At 45.0% G+C, this 20758-nt stretch overlaps 1 protein-coding gene across 4 annotated transcripts in view; it reads right to left on the minus strand.

The window, feature by feature from the left end:
• washc5 (WASH complex subunit 5) overlaps positions 1-20758 on the minus strand; it is a 205763-nt gene that overhangs the window by 30108 nt on the left and 154897 nt on the right. For 3 of the 4 annotated variants that reach the window (XM_072268302.1, XM_072268303.1, XM_072268304.1), the window contains 3 exons: positions 18029-18150; positions 14891-15053; positions 6397-6499 (listed from right to left, as the gene is read on the minus strand). In XM_072268302.1, coding sequence (XP_072124403.1) covers positions 6397-6499; positions 14891-15053; positions 18029-18150 — 388 coding nt within the window. Of the gene's footprint in view, positions 1-6396; positions 6500-8126; positions 8447-14890; positions 15054-18028; positions 18151-20758 lie in introns of those variants that run through there. The other variant, XM_072268305.1, reaches the window with a different exon arrangement.

Below are 20758 nucleotides of genomic sequence, written 5' to 3' on the forward strand. Positions count from 1 at the left end.
GCCGACAGCACCTGCGCCGACAGTGACTTCTGCCAACAGTGCCTTCCACCGACAGCGCCTGTGCCGACAGTGCCTTCCGCCGACAGTGCCTTCCGCCGACAGTGCCTTCCACCGACAGCGCCTGTGCCAACACTGCTTCCGCCGAGAGCGCGTCAGATTTTCGCTGCGCTAGACTGTACTTCAATGATTGCAAAAAGTATTTCTAATTTATATGGGCTGCGTATTTTTGTGTTATTTAGTATGATTTGTTATTTGGTACGATTTGGCAGCCTCATAGCTTAAAGGTTACTGGAGAGAGTGCTTCTGCCGAGAGCACATGGGTGAGATTTTCGCTGCGCTAGACAGTGCTTCAATGATTGCAAAATGTATTTCTACTTTATATAGGCTGTGTATTTATCATATCATTCCTGCTTTTACTATATGTTACTGTTATTTTAGGTTTTATGCGTTATTTGGCATGATTTGGTAGGTTATTTTTTGGGTCTGGAAACGCTCAGAAATTTTTCCTATATTAATAAATGGTAACTGCTTCTTCACTTTACGACATTTCGGCTTAGGAACCGTTTCATTGGAACGCTCTACCTTCGGATGCCGGGGGAAACCTGTAATGAGAAGCAATGATCCTGTGAATACTCAGAGGCTTTTTCCCAGGGCAGAAATGGCTAGCATGAGAGGACATAGTTTTAGGGTGCTTGGAAGTAGGTACAGAGGAGATGTCAGTGGCAATTTTTTTTACACAGAGAGTGGTGAGTGCGTGGAATAGGTTGCTGGCGGTGGTAACGATAGGGTCTTTTAAGAGACTCCTGGATAGGTACATGGAGCTTAGAAAAATAGAGGGCTATGGGTAACCCTAGGTAGTTCTAAGGTAAGGACATGTTCGACACAGCTTTGTAGGCCAAAGGGCCTGTATTGTGCTGTAGGTTTTCTATGTTTCTAAAAGATGATAAGAGATTGAGTAGATAGCCAGAGACCACCCCCCCCCCACCCCACAGGGTGGAAATGGCTAATATGAGGGGGTGATTTTAAGGTGATTGGAAGAGTCAGACGCAAGTTGTTCCCCCCCCCCGGCCCCCCACAGAGAGTGGTGGGTGTGTGGAATGCCCTGTGACCAGTGGTAGGAGAAGCAGACACATTAGGGACATTGAAGAAACTTAGATAAGCATAAGGATGATAGAAAAAAATGAAGGGCTACGTAGGGGAACAGTCAGATTGATCTCAGAGCAGATTTAAAAAGTCGGCACAACATAATGGACCAAGGTACTGTGCTGTAATGCTCTACGCTCATCAGAAATGAGATGCCCTGTAAGAAACGTGAGCAGAATCCATCACAGCTTTCAAATAGAAAAATGTATAATGTCAAGCGCAGGCGTGTGACGTAGCGCGCCAAGGTTTAAAAAGAGAAATTTTCAACGGTTCTTGTTTCAGTCGAAGCAAGCAGCTGAGAAGAAGGGAGTGAAGAAATCGGATAGAAAAGTAGTTTTTTTTTAAACACTGCTCAGGGAGAAGAGTCTGCGCCGTGCAGGCGCGTGACGTAGCGCGCCAAGATTTAAAAGCAGACCACCATATACAGCAGCCATTGTCGGAGTGGACTGAGTCAGAGTGGGACGGCTTTGGCTCAACAGGCTTCGGCGAGAACAGGCAGAGGCCAGGGTAGGCTCCAGTAAGTTTTTTGTTCAGATTGTTTAGAGTAGAGAGAATGCCAGGCAGGATGTTGGAATGCTCCTCTTGCAGGATGTGGGAAGTCAGGGAGCCCTCCGGTGTCCCTGACAACGACACCTGCAAGAAGTGCATCCAGCTGCAGCTCCTAATAAACCGCGTTAGGGAACTGGAGCAGGAGCTGGATGACCTGCGGATCATTCGGGAGAATGAGGAGATTATAGATAGTAGCTACAGGGAGGTAGTTACGCCAAAGGAGCAGAGGACAGGAAATTGGGTCACTGTCAGGCTAGGGAAGAGGAAAGGGCAGGCAGAGTAGGGTTCCCCTGTGGCCATTCCCCTCAACAATAAGTATACCGCATTGGATACTGTTGGGGGGGTGGGTGGATGACTTACCTGGGACAAGCTGCAGTAGCCGGATCTCTGGCACTGAGTCTGGCTCTGCAGTGCAGAAGGGAGGGTGGAAAAAGAGGAGAGCAGTAGCGATAGGGGACTCGATAGTTAGAGGTGCAGATAGGAGGTTCTGTGGTCTGAGAATCCAGGATGGTTTGTTGCATCCCGGGTGCCAGGGTCAAGGATGTCTCTGATCGCTTGCATGACATTCTGAAGTGGGAGGGTGATCAGCCAGATGTCGTGGTGCACATCGGTATCAATGACATAGCAAGGAAGAGTGAGGAGGTCCTGGACAGTGAGTATAGAGAGCTTGGTAGGAAGTTGAAAAGCAGGAGCTCAAGAGTGGTAATCTCAGGATTGCTACCTGTGCTACGTGCCAGTGAGGGTAAGAATAGGATGCTCTGGAGGATGAACAAGTGGCTGAGGAACTGGTGTAGGGGGCAGGGTTTCAGATTTCAGGATCATTGGGACCTCTTCTGGGGCAGGTGGGACCTGTACAAGAGAGACGGGTTACACTTGAACTACAGGGGGACCAATATCTTTTCAGGGAGGTTTGTTAGTGCTATTGGGGAGGCTTTAAACTAGATTTGCAGGGGGATGGGAACCAGAGTGCCAGAGCTGACAGTGTGGCTGGGGTGAAAATAAATGATGTTAAAAGTTCAAGTAAATCCGCTAATAGAAAGGTTGTGAGTGGTGGTAAAAATCTTCTGAGGTGTATATATTTCAATGCTAGGAGTATTGCGGGGAAGGCGGATGAGTTGAGGGTGTGGATTGACACGTGGAATTATGACGTTATAGCAATTAGTGAAACTTGGCTACAGGAGGGGCAGGACTGGCAGCTTAATATTCCAGGGTCCTGAAGTTTCAGATGTGATCGAGGCAGAGGAATGAAAGGTGGGGGAGTAGCATTGCTTGTTAGGGAAAATATTTCAGCAGTGCTCAAGCAGGACAGATTAGAGGGCTTGTCTACTGAGTCCTTATGGGTGGAGCTGAGAAACAGGAAAAGTATGGCCACATTAGTGGGATTGTATTACAGACCACCCAATAGTCAATGAGAATTGGAAGAACAAATCTGCAGAGAGATAGCAGGCAACTGCAGGAAACATAAAGTTGTGGTGGTAAGGGATTTTAATTTTCCATATATTGATTGGGACTCCCATACTGTTAGGGGTCTAGATGGTTTAGAGTTTGTAAGATGTGCTCAGGAAAGTTTTCTAAATCAATATATAGAGGGACCAACTAGAGGGGATGCAATATTGAATCTCCTGTTAGGAAACGAGTTAGGACAAGTGATGGAAGTCTGTGTAGGGGAGCACTTTGGTTACAGTGATCATAACACCATTAGTTTCAACTTGATCATGGACAAGGATAGATCTGGTCCTAGGGTTGAGGTTCTGAACTGGAAGAAGGCCAAATTTGAAGAAATGAGAAAGGATCTAAAAAGCGTGGATTGGGACAGGTTGTTCTCTGGCAAAGATGTGATCGGTAGGTGGGAAGCCTTCAAAGGAGAAATTTTGAGAGTGCAGAGTTTGTATGTTCCTGTCAGGATTAAAGGCAAAGTGAATAGGAATAAGGAACCTTGGTTCTCTAGGGATATTGCAACTCTGATAAAGAAGAAGAGGGAGTTGTATGACATGTATAGGAAACAGGGAGTAAATAAGGTGCTTGAGGAGTATAAGAAGTGCAAGAAAATACTTAAGAAAGAAATCAGGAGGGCTAAAAGAAGACATGAGGTTGCCTTGGCAGTCAAAGTGAAGGATAATCCAAAGAGCTTTTACAGGTATATTAAGAGCAAAAGGATTGTAAGGGATAAAATTGGTCCTCTTGAAGATCAGACTGGTCGGCTCTGTGTGGAACCAAAGGAAATGGGGGAGATCTTAAATAGGTTTTTTGCGTCTGTATTTACTAAGGAAACTGGCATGAAGTCTATGGAATTAAGGGAAACAAGCAGTGAGATCATGGAAACTGTAGAGATTGGAAAGGAGGAGGTGTTTGCTGTCTTGAGGAAAATTAAAGTGGATAAATCCCCGGGACCTGACAGGGTGTTCCCTCGGACCTTGAAGGAGACTAGTGTTGAAATTGCAGGGGCCCTGGCAGAAATATTTAAAATGTCGCTGTCTACATGTGAGGTGCCAGAGGATTGGAGAGTGGCTCATGTTGTTCCATTGTTTAAAAAAGGATTGAAAAGTAATCCGGTAAATTATAGGCCGGTAAGTTTAATGTTGGTAGTAGGTAAGTTATTGGAGGGAGTACTAAGAGACAGAATATACAAGCATTTGGATAGACAGGGACTTATTAGGGAGAGTCAACATGACTTTGTGCGTGGTAGGTCATGTTTGACCAATCTATTGGAGTTTTTCAAGGAGGTTACCAGGAAAGTGGATGAAGGGAAGGCAGTGGATATTGTCTACATGGACTTCAGTAAGGCCTTTGACAAGGTCCCGCGTGGGAGGTTAGTTAGGAAAATTCAGTCGCTAGGTATACATGGAGTGGTTGTAAATTTGATTAGACATTGGCTCAATGAAAAGCCAAAGAGTGGTATTAGAGAATTGCTTCTCCGAGTGAAGGCCTGTGACTAGTGGTGTGCCACAGGGATCAGTACTGGGTCCATTGTTATTTGTCATCTATATCAATGATCTGGATGATAATGTGGTAAATTGGATCAGCAAATTTGCTGATGATACAAAGACTGGAGGTGTATTAGACAGCGAGGAAGATTTTCAGAGCCTGCAGAGGGACTTGGACCAGCTGGAAAAATGGGCTGAAAAATGGCAGATGGAGTTTAATACAGACAAGTTTGAGGTATTGCACGTTGGAAGGACAAACCAAGGTAGAACATACAGGGTTAATGATAAGGCACTGAGGAGTGCAGTAGAACAGAGGGCTCTGGGAATACAGGTACAAAATTCCCTAAAAGTGGCATCACAGGTAGATAGGGTCGTAAAGAGAGCTTTTGGTACATTGGCCTTTATTAATCAAAGTATTGAGTATAAGAGCTGGAATGTTATGATGAGGTTGTATGAGGCATTGGTGAGGCCAAATCTGGGGTATTGTGTTCAGTTTTGGTCACCAAATTACAGGAAGGATATAAATAAGGTTGAAAGAATGCAGAGAAGGTTTACAAGGATGTTGCCGGGACTTGAGAAACTCAGTTACAGAGAAAGGTTGAATAGGTTAGGATTTTATTCCCTGGAGCGTAGAAGAATGAGGGGAGATTTGATAGAGGTATATAAAATTATGATGGGTATAGATAGAGTGAATGCAAGCAGGCTTTTTCCACTGAGGCAAGGGGAGAAAAACACCAGAGGACATGGGTTAAGGGTGAGGGGGGAAAAGTTTAAAGGGAACATTAAGGGGGGCTTCTTCACACAGAGAATGGTGGGAGTATGGAATGAGCTGCCAGACGAGGTGGTAAATGCGGGTTCCTTTTTAACATTTAAGAATAAATTGGACAGATACATGGATGGGAGGTGTATAGAGGGATATGGTCTGTGTGCAGGTCAGTGGGACTAGGCAGAAAATGGTTCGGCACAGCCAAGAAGGGCCGAAAGGCCTGTTTCTGTGCTGTATTTTTTCTATGGTTTCTATGGTCCTCCTATGCATCTGGCTTTCTTCACTCACATGATTTACACCAGAGGCACAGTAAATCGCAGCAACTAGTAGTGCACCACCCATGCCTTCTTCAACCTTGCTCTGTCCCATCATTTCAAAAAAATTCTTCTGGAATCATAGAGTTACAAGGGAGGCATTCAAATCATTGCGTCCGTGCCACCTAAAAACAATTAGGATAATTCCATTCCTCACATCTGCAAGTGAATATATAATATGGCGGCAGCTTCGGAGTGTGTTCCACATGTGTAATCTTGGATCAGCACAAGTCAAATGTAACCACATTTGCAAGCAGAATATAAGTTGCTGCACGATACACAGTCAGTGGCATTCCTATCAGGAGAACCAGCCGTTCTCTTCTGACCTCTCTCATTAACAAGGTATTTTCACTGCTCACTGAACATTTTTGGTTTTCGCACCATTCTCTGTAGCAAATCCTAGAGACTATTGTGCATGAAAATCCCAGGACATCAGCAGTTTCTGAAATACTCAAACCATGCCGTCCAGGACCAACAATCATTCCATGGTCAAAGTCACTTAAATCACATTTCTTCCCTATTCTGATATTTAGGCTGAACAACAACTGAACCCCTTGACCATGTCAGCATGCTTTTATGCATTGTGTATAGCACCATGATTGGGTGATTGGATATTTACATTAATGGACAGGTGAACAGGTATACATAATTAAAGTGGCCACAATCTGTGAGCTCTGAACGCTCTTTCTAAATGACTCACCCACTATTCCTTTGATTGGGTTCAGCTGATTCTGAAAGGGCTTGATTGTGTCCATCACAGACTTGTCCCGCAGCACATTTCTATGAAGCATGTCCAAAAAAGTCTACAAAACAAGAGATTGATACTTAGGCAGCTGAAAACACTCTTTGGACTCAATCATTTGGGCTGAATTATTCAAAGGTTTAACTCCTCAAAATTTATAGAAAAATTTCATACTCATGAGCAATATAAAAAAAATACAATTTTGTAAGAAGTAGCAAACAGAAGAACAACTGTGTCAAAAAGCATTGGTATTGACAATACTTGTCCAATGTACAGAAACAAGGAAAGGGAAAGAATTGGAGCATTTAGATTATCCAGTGTACCACACAGTACAAATGTACCATCCCATCACTCAACCTTGGAGACGAGACAGTTTATCAGAGCAGCAACTCCAATCAATTTAGTTGGAGGAGAGCAAAACTCAATAAGACTGATCAAATCTGTGATTAGTTACTGCATGAGACATAAAATATAGAACAGTACAGGCCCTTTGGCTCATGATTTTGTGCCAACCCTTTAATCTACTCTAAGATCAATCAAAGCCTTCCCTCCTACATAACACTCCAGTTTCCATCAACTATCTGCCTATTTTAGAGTCTCTTAAATGTCCCTAATGTATATATTTCTACTACCACCCTGGCAGTGTGTTCCACACACCCATCTCAACCTCTGTAAAATACCTATCTCTGACCACTCTCCCACCCCAAAATTTTCTGCAATCACCTTAAAATTATGTTCCCTTGTATTAGCCATTTCTGCCCTGGGGAAAAGTCTCTAACTGTCTATTTGATCTATGCCTTATCTCCATCAAGTCACCTCTCATTGTCCTTTGTTCCAAAGAGAAAGGCCTGACCTGTCCGCTCATGTTCCATTTTCAGGAAAATGTCAAGCATTCTAATACACTGTGGTAAATCCTTATCATCTTCACATTCTGGCAAAAGTAGTAGCTTTACTTCGTCTAATTATGTCTGCACATTGTTTTTTTTCAACTCTACCAATTATTTCTACCTTTCACAATTACTAACAAAGTAAGGACATCAACAAATGGTGAAACAAAATCTGCTGGAGAAACTTAGGAGGTTGAGGAGAAAAAGCACAATATCCTGGTCAAAATCCTGCATCATGTCATCAGTACAGTCAGCCCTCCTTATCCGTGGGGGAGTGGTTCCGGGGCCACCCGCGGATGCTCAAGTCCCTTATTTAACCTGCCTCAGTGCAGGTGGACTTTAGGACCCGGGGGAGCTCTGGACCCACCGCCCACGGCTACTGCTGAATTCACCGTGTTTCTGTCCGATGACGGAAAACGATCACGATTGAAAATAAAGTGGAAATACAGTAATAAGGCGATCGGAAATAGGTGAAACGCCATCAGTCATTGTTAAAGCATTAGGCTACAGTCGGTCAACGATTGGAACAATTTTAAAGGATAAAGAGAGAATAATGGAGCATTGGAAAGGCCCTGCCCCGAGGAGAGCTACAATAAGCAACGCAGTGGTTTAATTATTGAAATACATACATTTCTTACGTGTTTATATATGCATAGAAAGGTAAAATATATACTTTATAATAAGACAAATATTTGACTAACTGACGCTAAATAATACTGGATGTACCTGTTTGGACTTACGTACAAATCGGACTTAAAGACTGCCTGTACTTTAAATCATCTCTAGATTACTTACAGCAGCAGTCCCCAACCACCGGGCTGAGGACCGGTACTGGGCCACAAAGCATGTGCTACCGGGCCGCGAGGAAACGATATGAGTCAGCTGCACCTTTCCTCATTCCGTCACGCACTGTTGAGCTTGAACGCACACGAGGTCATTACCCACGCATCATCCATGTCAGCGCAGGAAGGACATCAACTCCTCGAGCTTGCAAATGACGGCAGGCTGAAAAGTATATTTGACATAACATCTCTGCCGGCATTCTGGATCAAATTCAAGGCTAAATATCCTGAGATAGCCATGAACGCACTGAAAATGTTGCTTCCATTTCCAACGTATCTCTGCAATGAATGCAACGAAAACTAAATTGCGGAATATACTGGACATAAGGAATCTCCTTCGAGTATCGCTGTCTCCCATCACCCCTCGATAGGACCGTCTTATTGCAGGAAAGCAAGCCCAGGGCTCCCACTGATTCAGCGATATTGGTGTGTTGCAATGATTTTATATGTTCATAAGGGGAAAATATGTGCTGTGTGTTTACTATCCAAACGTTACTTAAAATGTTATGATGCTATTGACTTATATAACCATATAACAATTACAGCACGGAAACAGGCCATCTCTGCCCTTCTAGTCTGTGCCGAACGCTACTCTCACCTAGTGCCACCGACCTGCACTCAGTCCATAACCCTCCATTCCTTTCCTGTCCATATACCTATCCAATTTTTTCTTTAAATGATACTACCGAACCTGCCTCTACCACTTCTACTGGAAGTTCATTCAACACTTCAAACTCCCCTGTCCTCCCCTGATAATTGACTTATCACTATATTCATGCGAGGAAAATATGCGCTGTGTGTTTAATATTAAATTTGTTAGATAAACCCGTTTAGAAACGAAATTGAGTGTATTAGCCACTTATCACCTATATTCCGGTCATGATTAACATCCCCCCCGAACAGAATCGCCAAAAACGATTTGTAGAAAAAAATCAGCACTTACACGCATGCGCACTGGTGCCCACGCAAGGCTTCACGGTCATTGTAGTCTTTCTCTGGGTAAACAACGTATTTGACTGCTACTCTTGTCCGTTGGCAACCCTACCCCCCCCCCGCCCCCCCCCCCCCCCCCCCCCCCGGGTTGGCTGGTCCACAGTGCAAAGAAGGTTGGGAACCCCTGACTTACAGTACCTAATACAATGTAAATGTTATGTAAATAGTTGCTATACTGTATTGTTTAGGGAATAATGACAAGAAAAAAAAGTCTGTACATGCTCAAACAACGAGTGCTGGAGAGAGAGCCTCCAGGTTTTCCTGATCAGCGGTTGGTTGAATCTGCTCATGCGGAACCCACAAATAAGGAGGGCCGATTGTAACTCCTTCCCTCACATCCCACACCCTTACAATGTTGGTAGTCCCTCTGAGTTCTTCCAGCAGATCCTTGCTCCAGACTCCAGTGCATCTTCTATGCTGTGCTTAACCTTGAATTGGATTGTATAATTGTTTTCTTCCATGTCGTTTAACTTTCTTATGCTTGTTTGTATTTTATACAGTTATCTATGATTGACACATTTATAAAGATAGCCCCAGCGAACAATGCGACCAACAGCAACATCCTCAGACAGTTCACGAAGCTACTTGTTTTATACGTGTATATGAAGGTTCTCGGTCATCCAGGTCATTGTATATCAAGCAAAAGCAAATCAAGACAACTGGACTTACTGTGTTGTCCAGAAGACATTTCGTTACTCATCCGAGAGGCTTCTTCAGTTCTAATCCATGGTGGGTAGTTTTCCAGTTTATAAACTCAGTGAGTTGTTTAAAGGTATATATGTGATTGCTATACCTTTAAACAACTCACAGAGTTTATAAACGGGAAAACTACCCACCGTGGATCACAACTGAACAAGCCTCTTAGATGAGTGGTGAAACTTCTTCTGGACAACACAGCAAGTCCAGTTGCCTTGATTTATGACTGCTTGATAAGTTTCATATATGATTCTCCTACTAAACTGCGTAGGAGTCAAACCTGCGAGTTACATTTTGATGGCGTGTTTTCAGGCCAATTGAGCGATCTCGCGCTTTGCTGTCTCTGAGGGAGCTCGGCAAGATTTAGAGCAGAGTGTGCCAACTAGAGTGTACCCCATTTCTCCCTGATCTCACCAACTAAAGCATCAAGCCAGAGTGAAATCAATGAGGATGCTAATGGAAGGCAAGAGAGTGTTCAGCGCCATCTGCCTACATTTGACCGGTGTCTCCCTCCTGCTCACTGTTGTCGAAGAAAGGTGCCTGCAATTGACTGGTTTCTTTCTCCCCATTCTTGCTTAATGTTGCCGGAGGATAATGTCAGAGTCTTGGGTCTTGGGCAAGGTTTAATTGATGTGGTTTGTGGATTGGACTCCGCCGTTTAAGTTATGATGTGTTTCTGGTTTCAGATTTCTCCTTTTACCATTCTTATTTTGTGCGATTTTGAGCAAGGGGAATTGGCTCTGCAGCCTACAGTCAATGAACAACACAGTGCTGAACTGAACTGAATATTCCTAGACTATTTCAGTGACTTTATAGTTTGATGTTTTATTTTCTGTGTTTTTCGCCGTTTGCGCAATTTGTTCTTTCCTTTTGCACTTTGCGTGCTTGAAGATTTCTTTGAACAGGTTCTATAGTTTTCTTTGATTCATGGCTGTCTGTGGGGAAGACATCTCAGGGTTGTAGACTGCATGCATACTTTGATAATAAATATACTAATCTTGAATCTTTGAACGTATAGGCAATTATTCAGTTATGTTTGTTTCCTGGCAGTACAATTCCTCTGTATTTTCTGGAAGCTTCCTGGTTATCACATTATCTGAATAGCGGCAATCTTATGGTTAATTTATGCAATGTAATGTCTATCAGTTATGGAAATTCAATGGAATTCAATGGCATAAGAGGAGCAAACCGCATTGGCTTATTCTTCCTTCCCTTTGTTCTTTTCCTTGGCACTATGGTCTCTTTCCCTCTTGCTTCATCTTCTTGTTTCATTCTTGTAACACTTAATAAACTACCAAAAGCAACAAGTTTTATGCCTCATTCCTGACTTCTGAAGAACCTCGAATCAAGAGCATTAGGATCCAATAGGTTGTTCTACTTTGAGTAAAGGAAGATGAGAGGATATTTGGCAGAGATGAGCAGTTCAGAGAGGGGAGACAGATATTAGCAGAGAGGTGAAGGGCGAGAGTGCATAGTGTTACGTACCCCGTAACTGGGTTGCCAAACCAGCGGAAATGGACCACTAGTTGGAGTTTGGATTACTGGAAACTAATAAAGTTTTATTAAAGAAATAAGTAACACAGTACTCTAATTGTAAGGATATAAATGCAACAGGTTAGCAATGACAAAACACACATGTACACAGAACTAGGGTAATAGGAATCAACCAAGCTCTGTCGCAGTCTAGGGGGAGAATGATCAGTCTCAAGTGACGCAGAGTTCAGTTCAGTTTAGTACAGTTCGCAGTAATCGCTGTTGTACCGTTGCAGAGAGAGAGAGAGAGATGCAAATTTGATTCAGGCAGACCTTTGATGTTCTTCGCAGTTGGCTTTCGGGCGGACCATTTTATGTCTTCTATCCCACTGTGGTCACCGACTGTGACCTCTCCGTTCCGGATACGACTGTTCTTCCGCGGTGAACCTGGCACCCAGGCAAGAGCGGACACACACACCAGGATCCCGCCAATCGTACCTTTTCACCCTGTGAGTCTATGGCCGGTTCTCACGAACCGGACCTCCAAACTCCCACCAACTTGTGGAGGCACACCGCTCTACCAGGGTCTCATTATCTCCTGATCTCGTGGTGCGTGTCATGCCTTAGCGAACCTGTTTGTTTTATCCCCCTGCTGGGGTATCGCCTGTCCATCACACTTCAAACAGTTCAGGTTCAAAGCAATATTCTGAATTGTGTTTCTTTTTCTGTTATCTCTCTCTTCTCTCTCATTGACATTTTGAACGTTTCTCCATTGTCTCCCTTATCTCTCTCTCATTAGTATCAATTTTCTGATAACTTGATTTTTTCGTCACAAATATTAGCAGAGGGATGAAGGGCGAGAGTGTGTAGATTTAAAGTAACTGATGAAAGGTAGAAGGATGATTGGTAGAAGCAGCTGTAGAGGCCAGGTCGTTGGATATATTTAAGGCAGAGATTGATAGGTTCTTGACGAATGGACAAGGGAGTCGCAACCAAGGAGATGTCCTCCTTTTTTAAAGAAAGGGGCTTCCCTTCCTCCACCATCAACTCTGCTCTCAAACGCATCTCCCCCATTTCACGTACATCTGCTCTCACTCCATCCTCCCGCCACCCCACTAGGAATAGGGTTCCCCTTGTCCTCACCTAACACCCCACCAGCCTCCGGGTCCAATGTATAATTCTCTGTAACTTCCGCCACCTCCAACGGGATCCCACCACTAAGCACACCTTTCCCTCCCCCCCACCTCTGTTTTCCGCAAGGATCGCTCCCTTCGCGACTCCCTTGTCCATTCGTCCCCCCCATCCCTCCCCACCGATCTCCCTCCTGGCCCTTATCCTTGTAAACGGAACAAGTGCTATACATGCCCTTACACTTCCTCCCTCACTACCATTCTGGGCCCCAGACAGTCCTTCCAGGTGAGGTGAGACTTCACCTGTGAGTCGGCTGGGGTGATATACTGCATCCGGTGCTCCTGATGCAGCCTTCTATATATTGGTGAGACCCGACGCAGACTGGGAGACCGCTTTGCTGAACATCTACGCTCTGTCCGCCAGAGAAAGCAGGATCTCCCAGTGGCCACACATTTTAATTCCACGTCCCATTCCCATTCTGATATGTCTACCCACGGCCTCCTCTACTGTAAAGATGAAGCCACACTCAGGTTGGAGGAACAACACCTTATATTCCGTCTGGGTAGCCTCCAACCTGATGGCATGAACATTGACTTCTCTAACTTCCGCTAATGTCCCACCTCCCCCCTCGTACCCCATCTGTTATTTATTTATATACATACATTCATTTTCTCTCTCTCCTTTTTCTCCCTCTGTCCCTCTCACTATACCCCTTGCCCATCCTCTGGGTTTTTCCCCCCCTCCTCCTTTTCTTTCTCCCTAGGCCTCCTGTCCCATGATCCTCTCATATCTGCTACGTTCACCAGCAACTTTTATGTGTGTTGCCTGAAATTCCAGCATCTGCAGATTTCCTCGTGTTTGTGTTTTAAAATGTTGAGGATATAAGTTTAACCACAAGAGATTTAACAGATACTGGAAATCTTGAGCAACACATACAAAATGCTGGAGGAACTCAGCAGGTCAGTCATCATCCACAGAGGGAATAAACGCACACTTTTTAGGCCGAGACTCTTCATCAGAACTGGAAAGGGGGAAGAAACTAGGATAAGGTGATGTGAAGAGGGGATGGAGTTCAAGCTGGCAGATGACCAAGTGAGGGGGAAGGTAGGGAATGAAGCAAAATTCTGAGGGGTGATAGGTGGGTGAGGTAAACAGCTGAAGAGAAAGGTAACTGATAGGAGAGGGGAGTGGACGATGGGAGAAAGGGAAGGAGGAGAGGCACCGGGGGAGGTGATGGACAGGTGAGGAGACAAGAAGGGGGAGAGGGATGGTTTAAAGTGAGAACTGAAACATTTAGAAGGGACCAGAGGGACAACCTCTTCACAAAGAATGTGTTCTACACATGGAATGAGCTGCCAGTGGAAGTGGTTGAGTCAGGTACAGTAAGAACATTTACACAACATTTGGATAAATACATAGATCAGCAGGTTTTAGATGCATATCGGGCAAATAGGACTAGCTTGGCGGGCACCATGAGCAAGTTGGGTTGAAAGGCCTGTTTCCATATTGTTCTATAACTATTATAGAAGGCGGAGCGGAGTGATGATGGCGCTAAACAGCAACTCCTTTGATTGTATCTTCAGAAACTGCTCTATTTCCATCTTTAATATCTTTATTTTTCCCTTTCAGGGTTCTTTTGAAGACCCTGACTTGGATTTAGACACTCACTACAGCTCTTTGTGGGAATGGGACCCGCTCTCGAAATTTCACAATTGACCATTACGGTTCAGCACGCCAAAGGCTCGACCCAAGAGTCTGGCTCAGATTCAGAAGCCTGGGTTCTCAGGGCTCCGGAGATGGGCAGATCGAGGGTCGGTGTCACGACAGGAGACCCATGTGTCATCGGGGGATTCGGAATATCTGCAGTTGTGTGCCCAGTTTTTTGGGTACAAAGCTCGGAAAAAACGTGGTGGAATTTTAACATCGTAAACCAGCAAGTTGTACATTACGTCTCCCCTCTCACTGTGAAACGGAGACATCTCTTTCTCCCTTATCAGGGAGAGAGAGAGAACCTGTGGTCTGTTGAATACTGGGTGAAACACGAAGTCTTTGGAGTACTGCAAGTCCATGTCTTTGCTGTTGCTTTGCTCATGCTTGAGTGCTCGGTAGCAGGTGCCGATGCTTTTATTTTACTGGTGGGGGGAGGGGAGTTGCTTGCTGCTGCTTATGCATGGGAGGGAGGGGAGCTGGGAGGGGGGACTTTGGGGTTATAATGTTTGGCTGTCATTCATTCTTTAGGGTACTCCTCTGTTTTTGTGGATGGTTGTGAAGAAAAAGCATTTCAGGATGTATATGGTATACATTGACATTAAATTGTACTTTTGAAACCTTAACTCGCTGACTGTCATGCACAGCATCAAGGTAAGAGCTTTACAAGGACTTCAAATACCTTCCTCTATTCTCTAATATTTTTATCATGCAGCAACATACCTGGAGCTCCTTGACTATCATGAAACAGAGCAATCTGTCCAGCCCGTTTAGCCCAAATGTGCCCAAGGAATTCTGGATTTCTGAGAAGAGCTGTTTGTTGGTTACCTCCTGGTGAGACTTCAGGTCAAACCAAGTGTTTATCTGGTCGATGTAGCATGTCATTCTAAGCAGAAAGAAATGTAGTAGAAGGGTCAGTCCACAGAAAAGAAACTCCAAATGGAACTAAGGAGTCAGGCCCTGCTGGAGGGGATCAATTGAGGTTCTGCCAGAGGAGAAAATTCAAATGACTTGTGCTCATAAGGGCTTGTTCTATTGACTTTTCTCAGCCATTCCAAAGGTTAATTTGGACACAGTTATATTGAAAATAAGTAATAAGTGTTATCTGTTGCTTATTTATTATTATTATTTTGGTTTGTCTTTTGTGTTTAGACAATTTGTCTTCTCTTGCGCATTAGTTATTTGTCCGTTTTTGTTTGTGTGCTATTTTTCCATTGTTTCTATTTTGTTTCTTTGTATTTACTGTGAATACCTGCAAGAAAATAGACTTCAGGGTAATATATGGTGACATAAACAGGCTTTGATAATAAGTTTACTTTGAACTTTGATTCACAGGTACTGATGACCTAATGGTTGAATTAACCCATCAGGAATGACCCCACTTCCTATTCCACCTACCAGCGTTCAACCACATCACTACTCAGGTGCATTTCCCGTCTCAAAGTAACAATAATTTAATAACCAACTTAAAAAATTATAACAAGAAACACACATCAAAGTTGCTGCTGAACGCAGCAGGCCAGGCAGCATCTCTAGGAAGAGGTACAGTTGACGTTTCAGGCTGAGACCCTTCGGCAGGACTAACTGAAGGAAGAGTGAGTAAGGGATTTGAAAGTTGGAGGGGGAGGGGGAGATCCAAAACGATAGGAGAAGACAGGAGGGAGAGGGCTGGAGCCAAGAGCTGGACAGGTGATTGGCAAAGGGGATATGAGAGGATCATGGGACAGGAGGGCCAGGGAGAAGGAAAAGGTGGGGGGGGGGGATCCCAGAGGATGGGCAAGGGGTATAGTCAGAGGGAGAAAAAGGAGAGTGAGAGAAAGAATGTGTGTATAAAAATAAATGGATGGGGTACGAGGGGGAGGTGGGGCATTAGCGGAAGTTAGAGAAGTCAATGTTCATGCCATCAGGTTGGAGGCTACCCAGACAGAATATAAGGTGTTGTTCCTCCAACTTGAGTGTGGCTTCATCTTTACAGTAGAGGAGGCCGTGGATAGACACATCAGAATGGGAATGGGATGTGGAATTAAAATGTGTGGCCACTGGGAGATCCTGCTTTCTCTGGAGGTCAGAGCGTAGGTGTTCAGCAAAGCGGTCTCCCAGTCTGCATCGGGTCTCGCCAATATATAGAAGGCCACCTCGGGAGCACCGGATGCAGTATATCACCCCAGCCGACTCACAGGTGAAGTGTCGCCTCACCTGGAAGGACTGTCTGGGGCCCTGAATGGTGGTAAGGGAGGAAGTGTAAGGGCATGTGTAGCACTTGTTCCGCTTACAAGGATAAGTGCCAGGAGGGAGATCAGTGGGGGGGACGAATGGACAAGGGAGTCGCATAGGGAGCGATCCCTGCGGAAAGCTGGGGGGGGGGGGGGAGGAAAAGATGTGCTTAGTAGTGGGATCCCGTTGGAGGTGGCAGAAGTTACCCAGAATAATATGTTGGACCCGGAGGCTGGTGGGGTGGTAGGTGAGGACCAGGGGAACCCTATTCCTAGTGGGGTGGCGGGAGGATGGACTGAGAGCAGATGTGCGTGAAATGGGGGAGATGCGTTTGAGAGCAGAGTTGATGGTGGAAGAAGGGAAGCCCCTTTCTTTAAAAAAGGAGGACATCTCCCTTGTCCTGGAATGAAAAGCCTCATCCTGAGAGCAGATGCGGCGGAGACGGAGGAATTGCGAGAAGGGGATGGCATTTTTGCAAGAGAGAGGGTGAGAAGAGGAATAGTCCAGGTAGCTGTGAGAGTAAGTAGGCTTATAGTAGACATCAAAAATTATAATAAACATTTAACTACAGACACCTGATTTGCTCTTGAATCATTCGAGTTGCCACTGTCTCTACTGAACATCTGTATTACCTGAACCAGTCGTCATATTAACTTTGCAAGCACGAGGAAATCCGCAGATGCTGGAAATTCAAGCAACACACATCAAAGTTGCTGGTGAACACAGCAGCCAGGCAGCATCTCTAGGAAGAGGTACAGTCGACGTTTCGGGCCGAGACCCTTCGTCAGGACTAACTGAAAGAGGAGCTAGTAAGAGATTTGAAAGTGGGAGGGGGAGGGGGAGATCCAAAATGATAGGAGAAGACAGGAGGGGGAGGGATGGAGCCAAGAGCTGGACAGTTGATTGGCAAAAGGGATATGAGAGGATCATGGGACAGGAGGCCTTGGGAGAAAGAAAAGGTGGGGGGGGGGGGGAACCCAGAGGATGGGCAAGGGGTATAGTGAGGCGGACAGAGGGAGAAAAAAGAGAGTGAAAAAGAATGTGTGTATATAAATAAGTAACGGATGGGGTACGAGGGGGAGGTGGGGCATTAGCGGAAGTTAGAGAAGTCAATGTTCATGCCATCAGGTTGGAGGCTACGCAGATGGAATATAAGGTGTTGATCCTCCAAACTGTGGCTTCATCTTTACAGTAGAGGAGGCCATGGATAGACATATCAGAATGGGAATGGGGTGTGGAATTAAAATGTGTGGCCACTGGGAGATCCTGCTTTCTCTGGCAGACATTCCCATTCTGAGGGGGAAGGTGGGTGTTTGGGAAGTGAGGAGCTGGGAGGAAGATGTTAAGGGCTGAAGAAGGAATCTAATAGGAGAGGATAGTGGAAGGAGAAAGGAGCGGAGAAGAGGCACTGGGGGAGGTGATCGGACAGTAAGTCCTAGGGAAGGGATAAGAGGGGAGCTAGAATGGGAAATGGAAAAAGAGAGAAGGAGGGGAAGTAGACAGAAATATATCAGAGGGTGGGAAAACTGACTAGATGTTAAACAATGCAGTTCCTTGCCTTTCAACAGCATTCACTTTTCAGATCCAAAGATTAAAAACTGGCCCCAATGACAATTTAGGTAAAGTAACAGAACAACAGAAACTTACTTGGGATCAGTAATTCTCAGAATTTCTCCACACAGACGGCCAATGAAAGTCGATTCACCAGCCTGGTGATATTTGGGGATCGGGATGTGAGTGGATTGGTACATGCTCTGCCAGTCAAGAATCTACAAGGAAACAGTAATCATTAACTACATAGAAAACCTCAGAATCTAAACCCTTACTGGTCAGGGATACTATTACAGCTACAGAAAGGGTGGGTAATGTAGCAGGATCCTCTTTTGAGTCAGTATGGGTGGAAGTCAGGAACAGGAAGGGAGCAGTTACTCTATTGGGGGTATTCTATAGGCCTCCTGGTAGCAGCAGAGATACAGAGGAGCAGATTGGAAGGCAGATTTTGGAAAGGTGCAAAAATAACAGGGTTGTTATCATGGGTGACTTTAACATCCATGTTTGGCACCTGATTAGTTCCAAGGGTTTACACGGGGCAGTTTGTTAAGTGTGTCCAGAATGGATTCCTGTCACAGTATGTTGACAGGCCGACTGGAGGAATCCCATACTAGATCTAGTATTAGGTAATGAACCGGGTCAGGTCACAGATCTCTCAGTAGGTGAGCATCTGGGGGACAGTGACCACCACACCCTGGCCTTTAGCATTATCATGGAAAAGGATAGAATCAGAGAGGACAGGAAAATTTTTAATTGGGGAAGGGCAAATTATGAGGCTATAAGGCTAGAACTTGCGGGTGTGAATTGGGATGATGTTTTTGTACAGAAATGTACTATGGACATGTGATCGATGTTTAGGGATCTCTTGCAGGATGTTAGGGGTAAATTTGTCCCGGTGAGGAAGATAAAGAATGGTAGGGTGAAGGAACCGTGGGTGACAAGTGAGGTGGAAAATCTAGTCAGGAGGAAGAAGGCAGCATACATGAGGTTTAGGAAGCAAGGATCAGATGGGTCTATTGAGGAATACAGGGTAGCAAGAAAGGAGCTTAAGGGGCTGAGGAGAGCAAGAAGGGGGTATGAGAAGGCCTTGGCGAGTAGGGTAAAGGAAAACCACAAGGCATTCTTCAATTACGTGAAGAACAAAAGGATGACAGGAGTGAAGGTAGGACCGATTAGAGATAAAGGTGGGGAGATGTGCCTGGAGGCTGTGGAAGTGAGCGAGGTCCTCAATGAATACTTCGCTTCGGTATTCACCAATGAGGGAACTTGATGACGGTGAGGACAATGTGAGTGAGGTTGATGTTCTGGTGCATGTTGATATTAAGGGAGAGGTGGTGTTGGAGTTATTAAAATACATTAGGACGGATAAGTCCCCGGTGCCTGACGGAATATTCCCCAGGATGCTCCACGAGGCGAGGGAGGAGATTGCTGAGCCTCTGGCTCGGATCTTTATGTCCTCATTGTCCACGGGAGTGGTACCGGAGGATTGGAGGGAGGCAAATGTTGTCCTCTTGTTCAAAAAAGGTAGTAGGGATAATCCAGGTAATTATAGACCAGTGAGCCTTACGTCTATGGTGGGAAAGCTGTTGGAAAAGATTCTTAGAGATAGGATCGATGGGATTTAGAGAATCATGCTCTGATCAGGGACAGTCAGCATGGCTTTGTGAAGGGCAGATCATGTCTAACAAGCCTGATAAGAGTTCTTTGAGGAGGTGACCACGCATATAGATGAGGGTAGTGCAGTGGATGTGATCTACATGGATTTTAGTAAGGCATTTGACAAAGTTCCACACAGTAGGCTTATTCAGAAAGTCAGAAGGCATGGGATCCAGGGAAGTTTGGCCAGCTGAATTCAGAATTGGCTTGCCTGCAGAAAGCAGAGGGCCGTGGTGGAGGGAGTACATTCGGATTGGAGGGTTGTGACTAGTGGTGTCCCACAAGGGTCGGTTCTGGGACCTCTACTTTTCGTGATTTTTATTAACGACCTGGATGTTGGCGTAAAAGGGTGGGTTGGCAAGTTTGCAGACAACACAAAAGTTGATGGTGTTGTGGATAGTGTAGAGGATTGTTGAAGATTGCAGAGACATTGATAGGATGCAGAAGTGGGCTGAGAAGTGGCAGATGGAGTTCAACCCGGAGAAGTGTGAGGTCGTACACTTTGGAAGGACTAAATCCAAGGTAGAGTACAAAGTAAATGGCAGAATACTTGTTAGTGTGGAGGAGCAGTGGGATCTGGGGGTACATGTCCACAGATCCCTGAAAGTTGCCTCACAGGTAGATAGGGTAGTTAAGAAAGCTTATGGGGTGTTAGCTTTCATAAGTCGAGGGATAGAGTTTAAGAGTCACGAGGTAATGATGCAGCTCTATAAAACTCTGGTGAGGCCATACTTGGAGTACTGTGTCCAGTTCTGGTCGCCTCACTATAGGAAGGATGTGGAAGCATTGGAAAGATTACAGAGGAGATTTACCAGGATGTTGCCTGGTTTGGAGAGTATGCATTATGATCAGAGGTTAAGGGAGCTAGGGCTTTACTCTTTGGAGAGGAGGAGGATGAGAGGAGACATGATAGAGGTATACAAGATATTAAGACGAATAGATAGAGTAAACAGCCAGCGCCTCTTCCCCAGGGCACCACTGCTCAATACAAGAGGACATGGCTTTAAGGTAAGGGGTGGGAAGTTCAAGGGGGATATTAGTCATAGTCATACTTTATTAATCCCGGGGGAAATTGTTTTTCGTTACAGTTGCTCCATAAATAATAAATAGTAATAGAACCATAAACAGTTCAATAGTATTATGTAAATTATGCCAGTAAATTATGAAATA

The sequence above is a fragment of the Mobula birostris genome, chromosome 9 (assembly GCF_030028105.1).
Source record: "Mobula birostris isolate sMobBir1 chromosome 9, sMobBir1.hap1, whole genome shotgun sequence".
NCBI lineage: Eukaryota > Metazoa > Chordata > Chondrichthyes > Myliobatiformes > Myliobatidae > Mobula > Mobula birostris.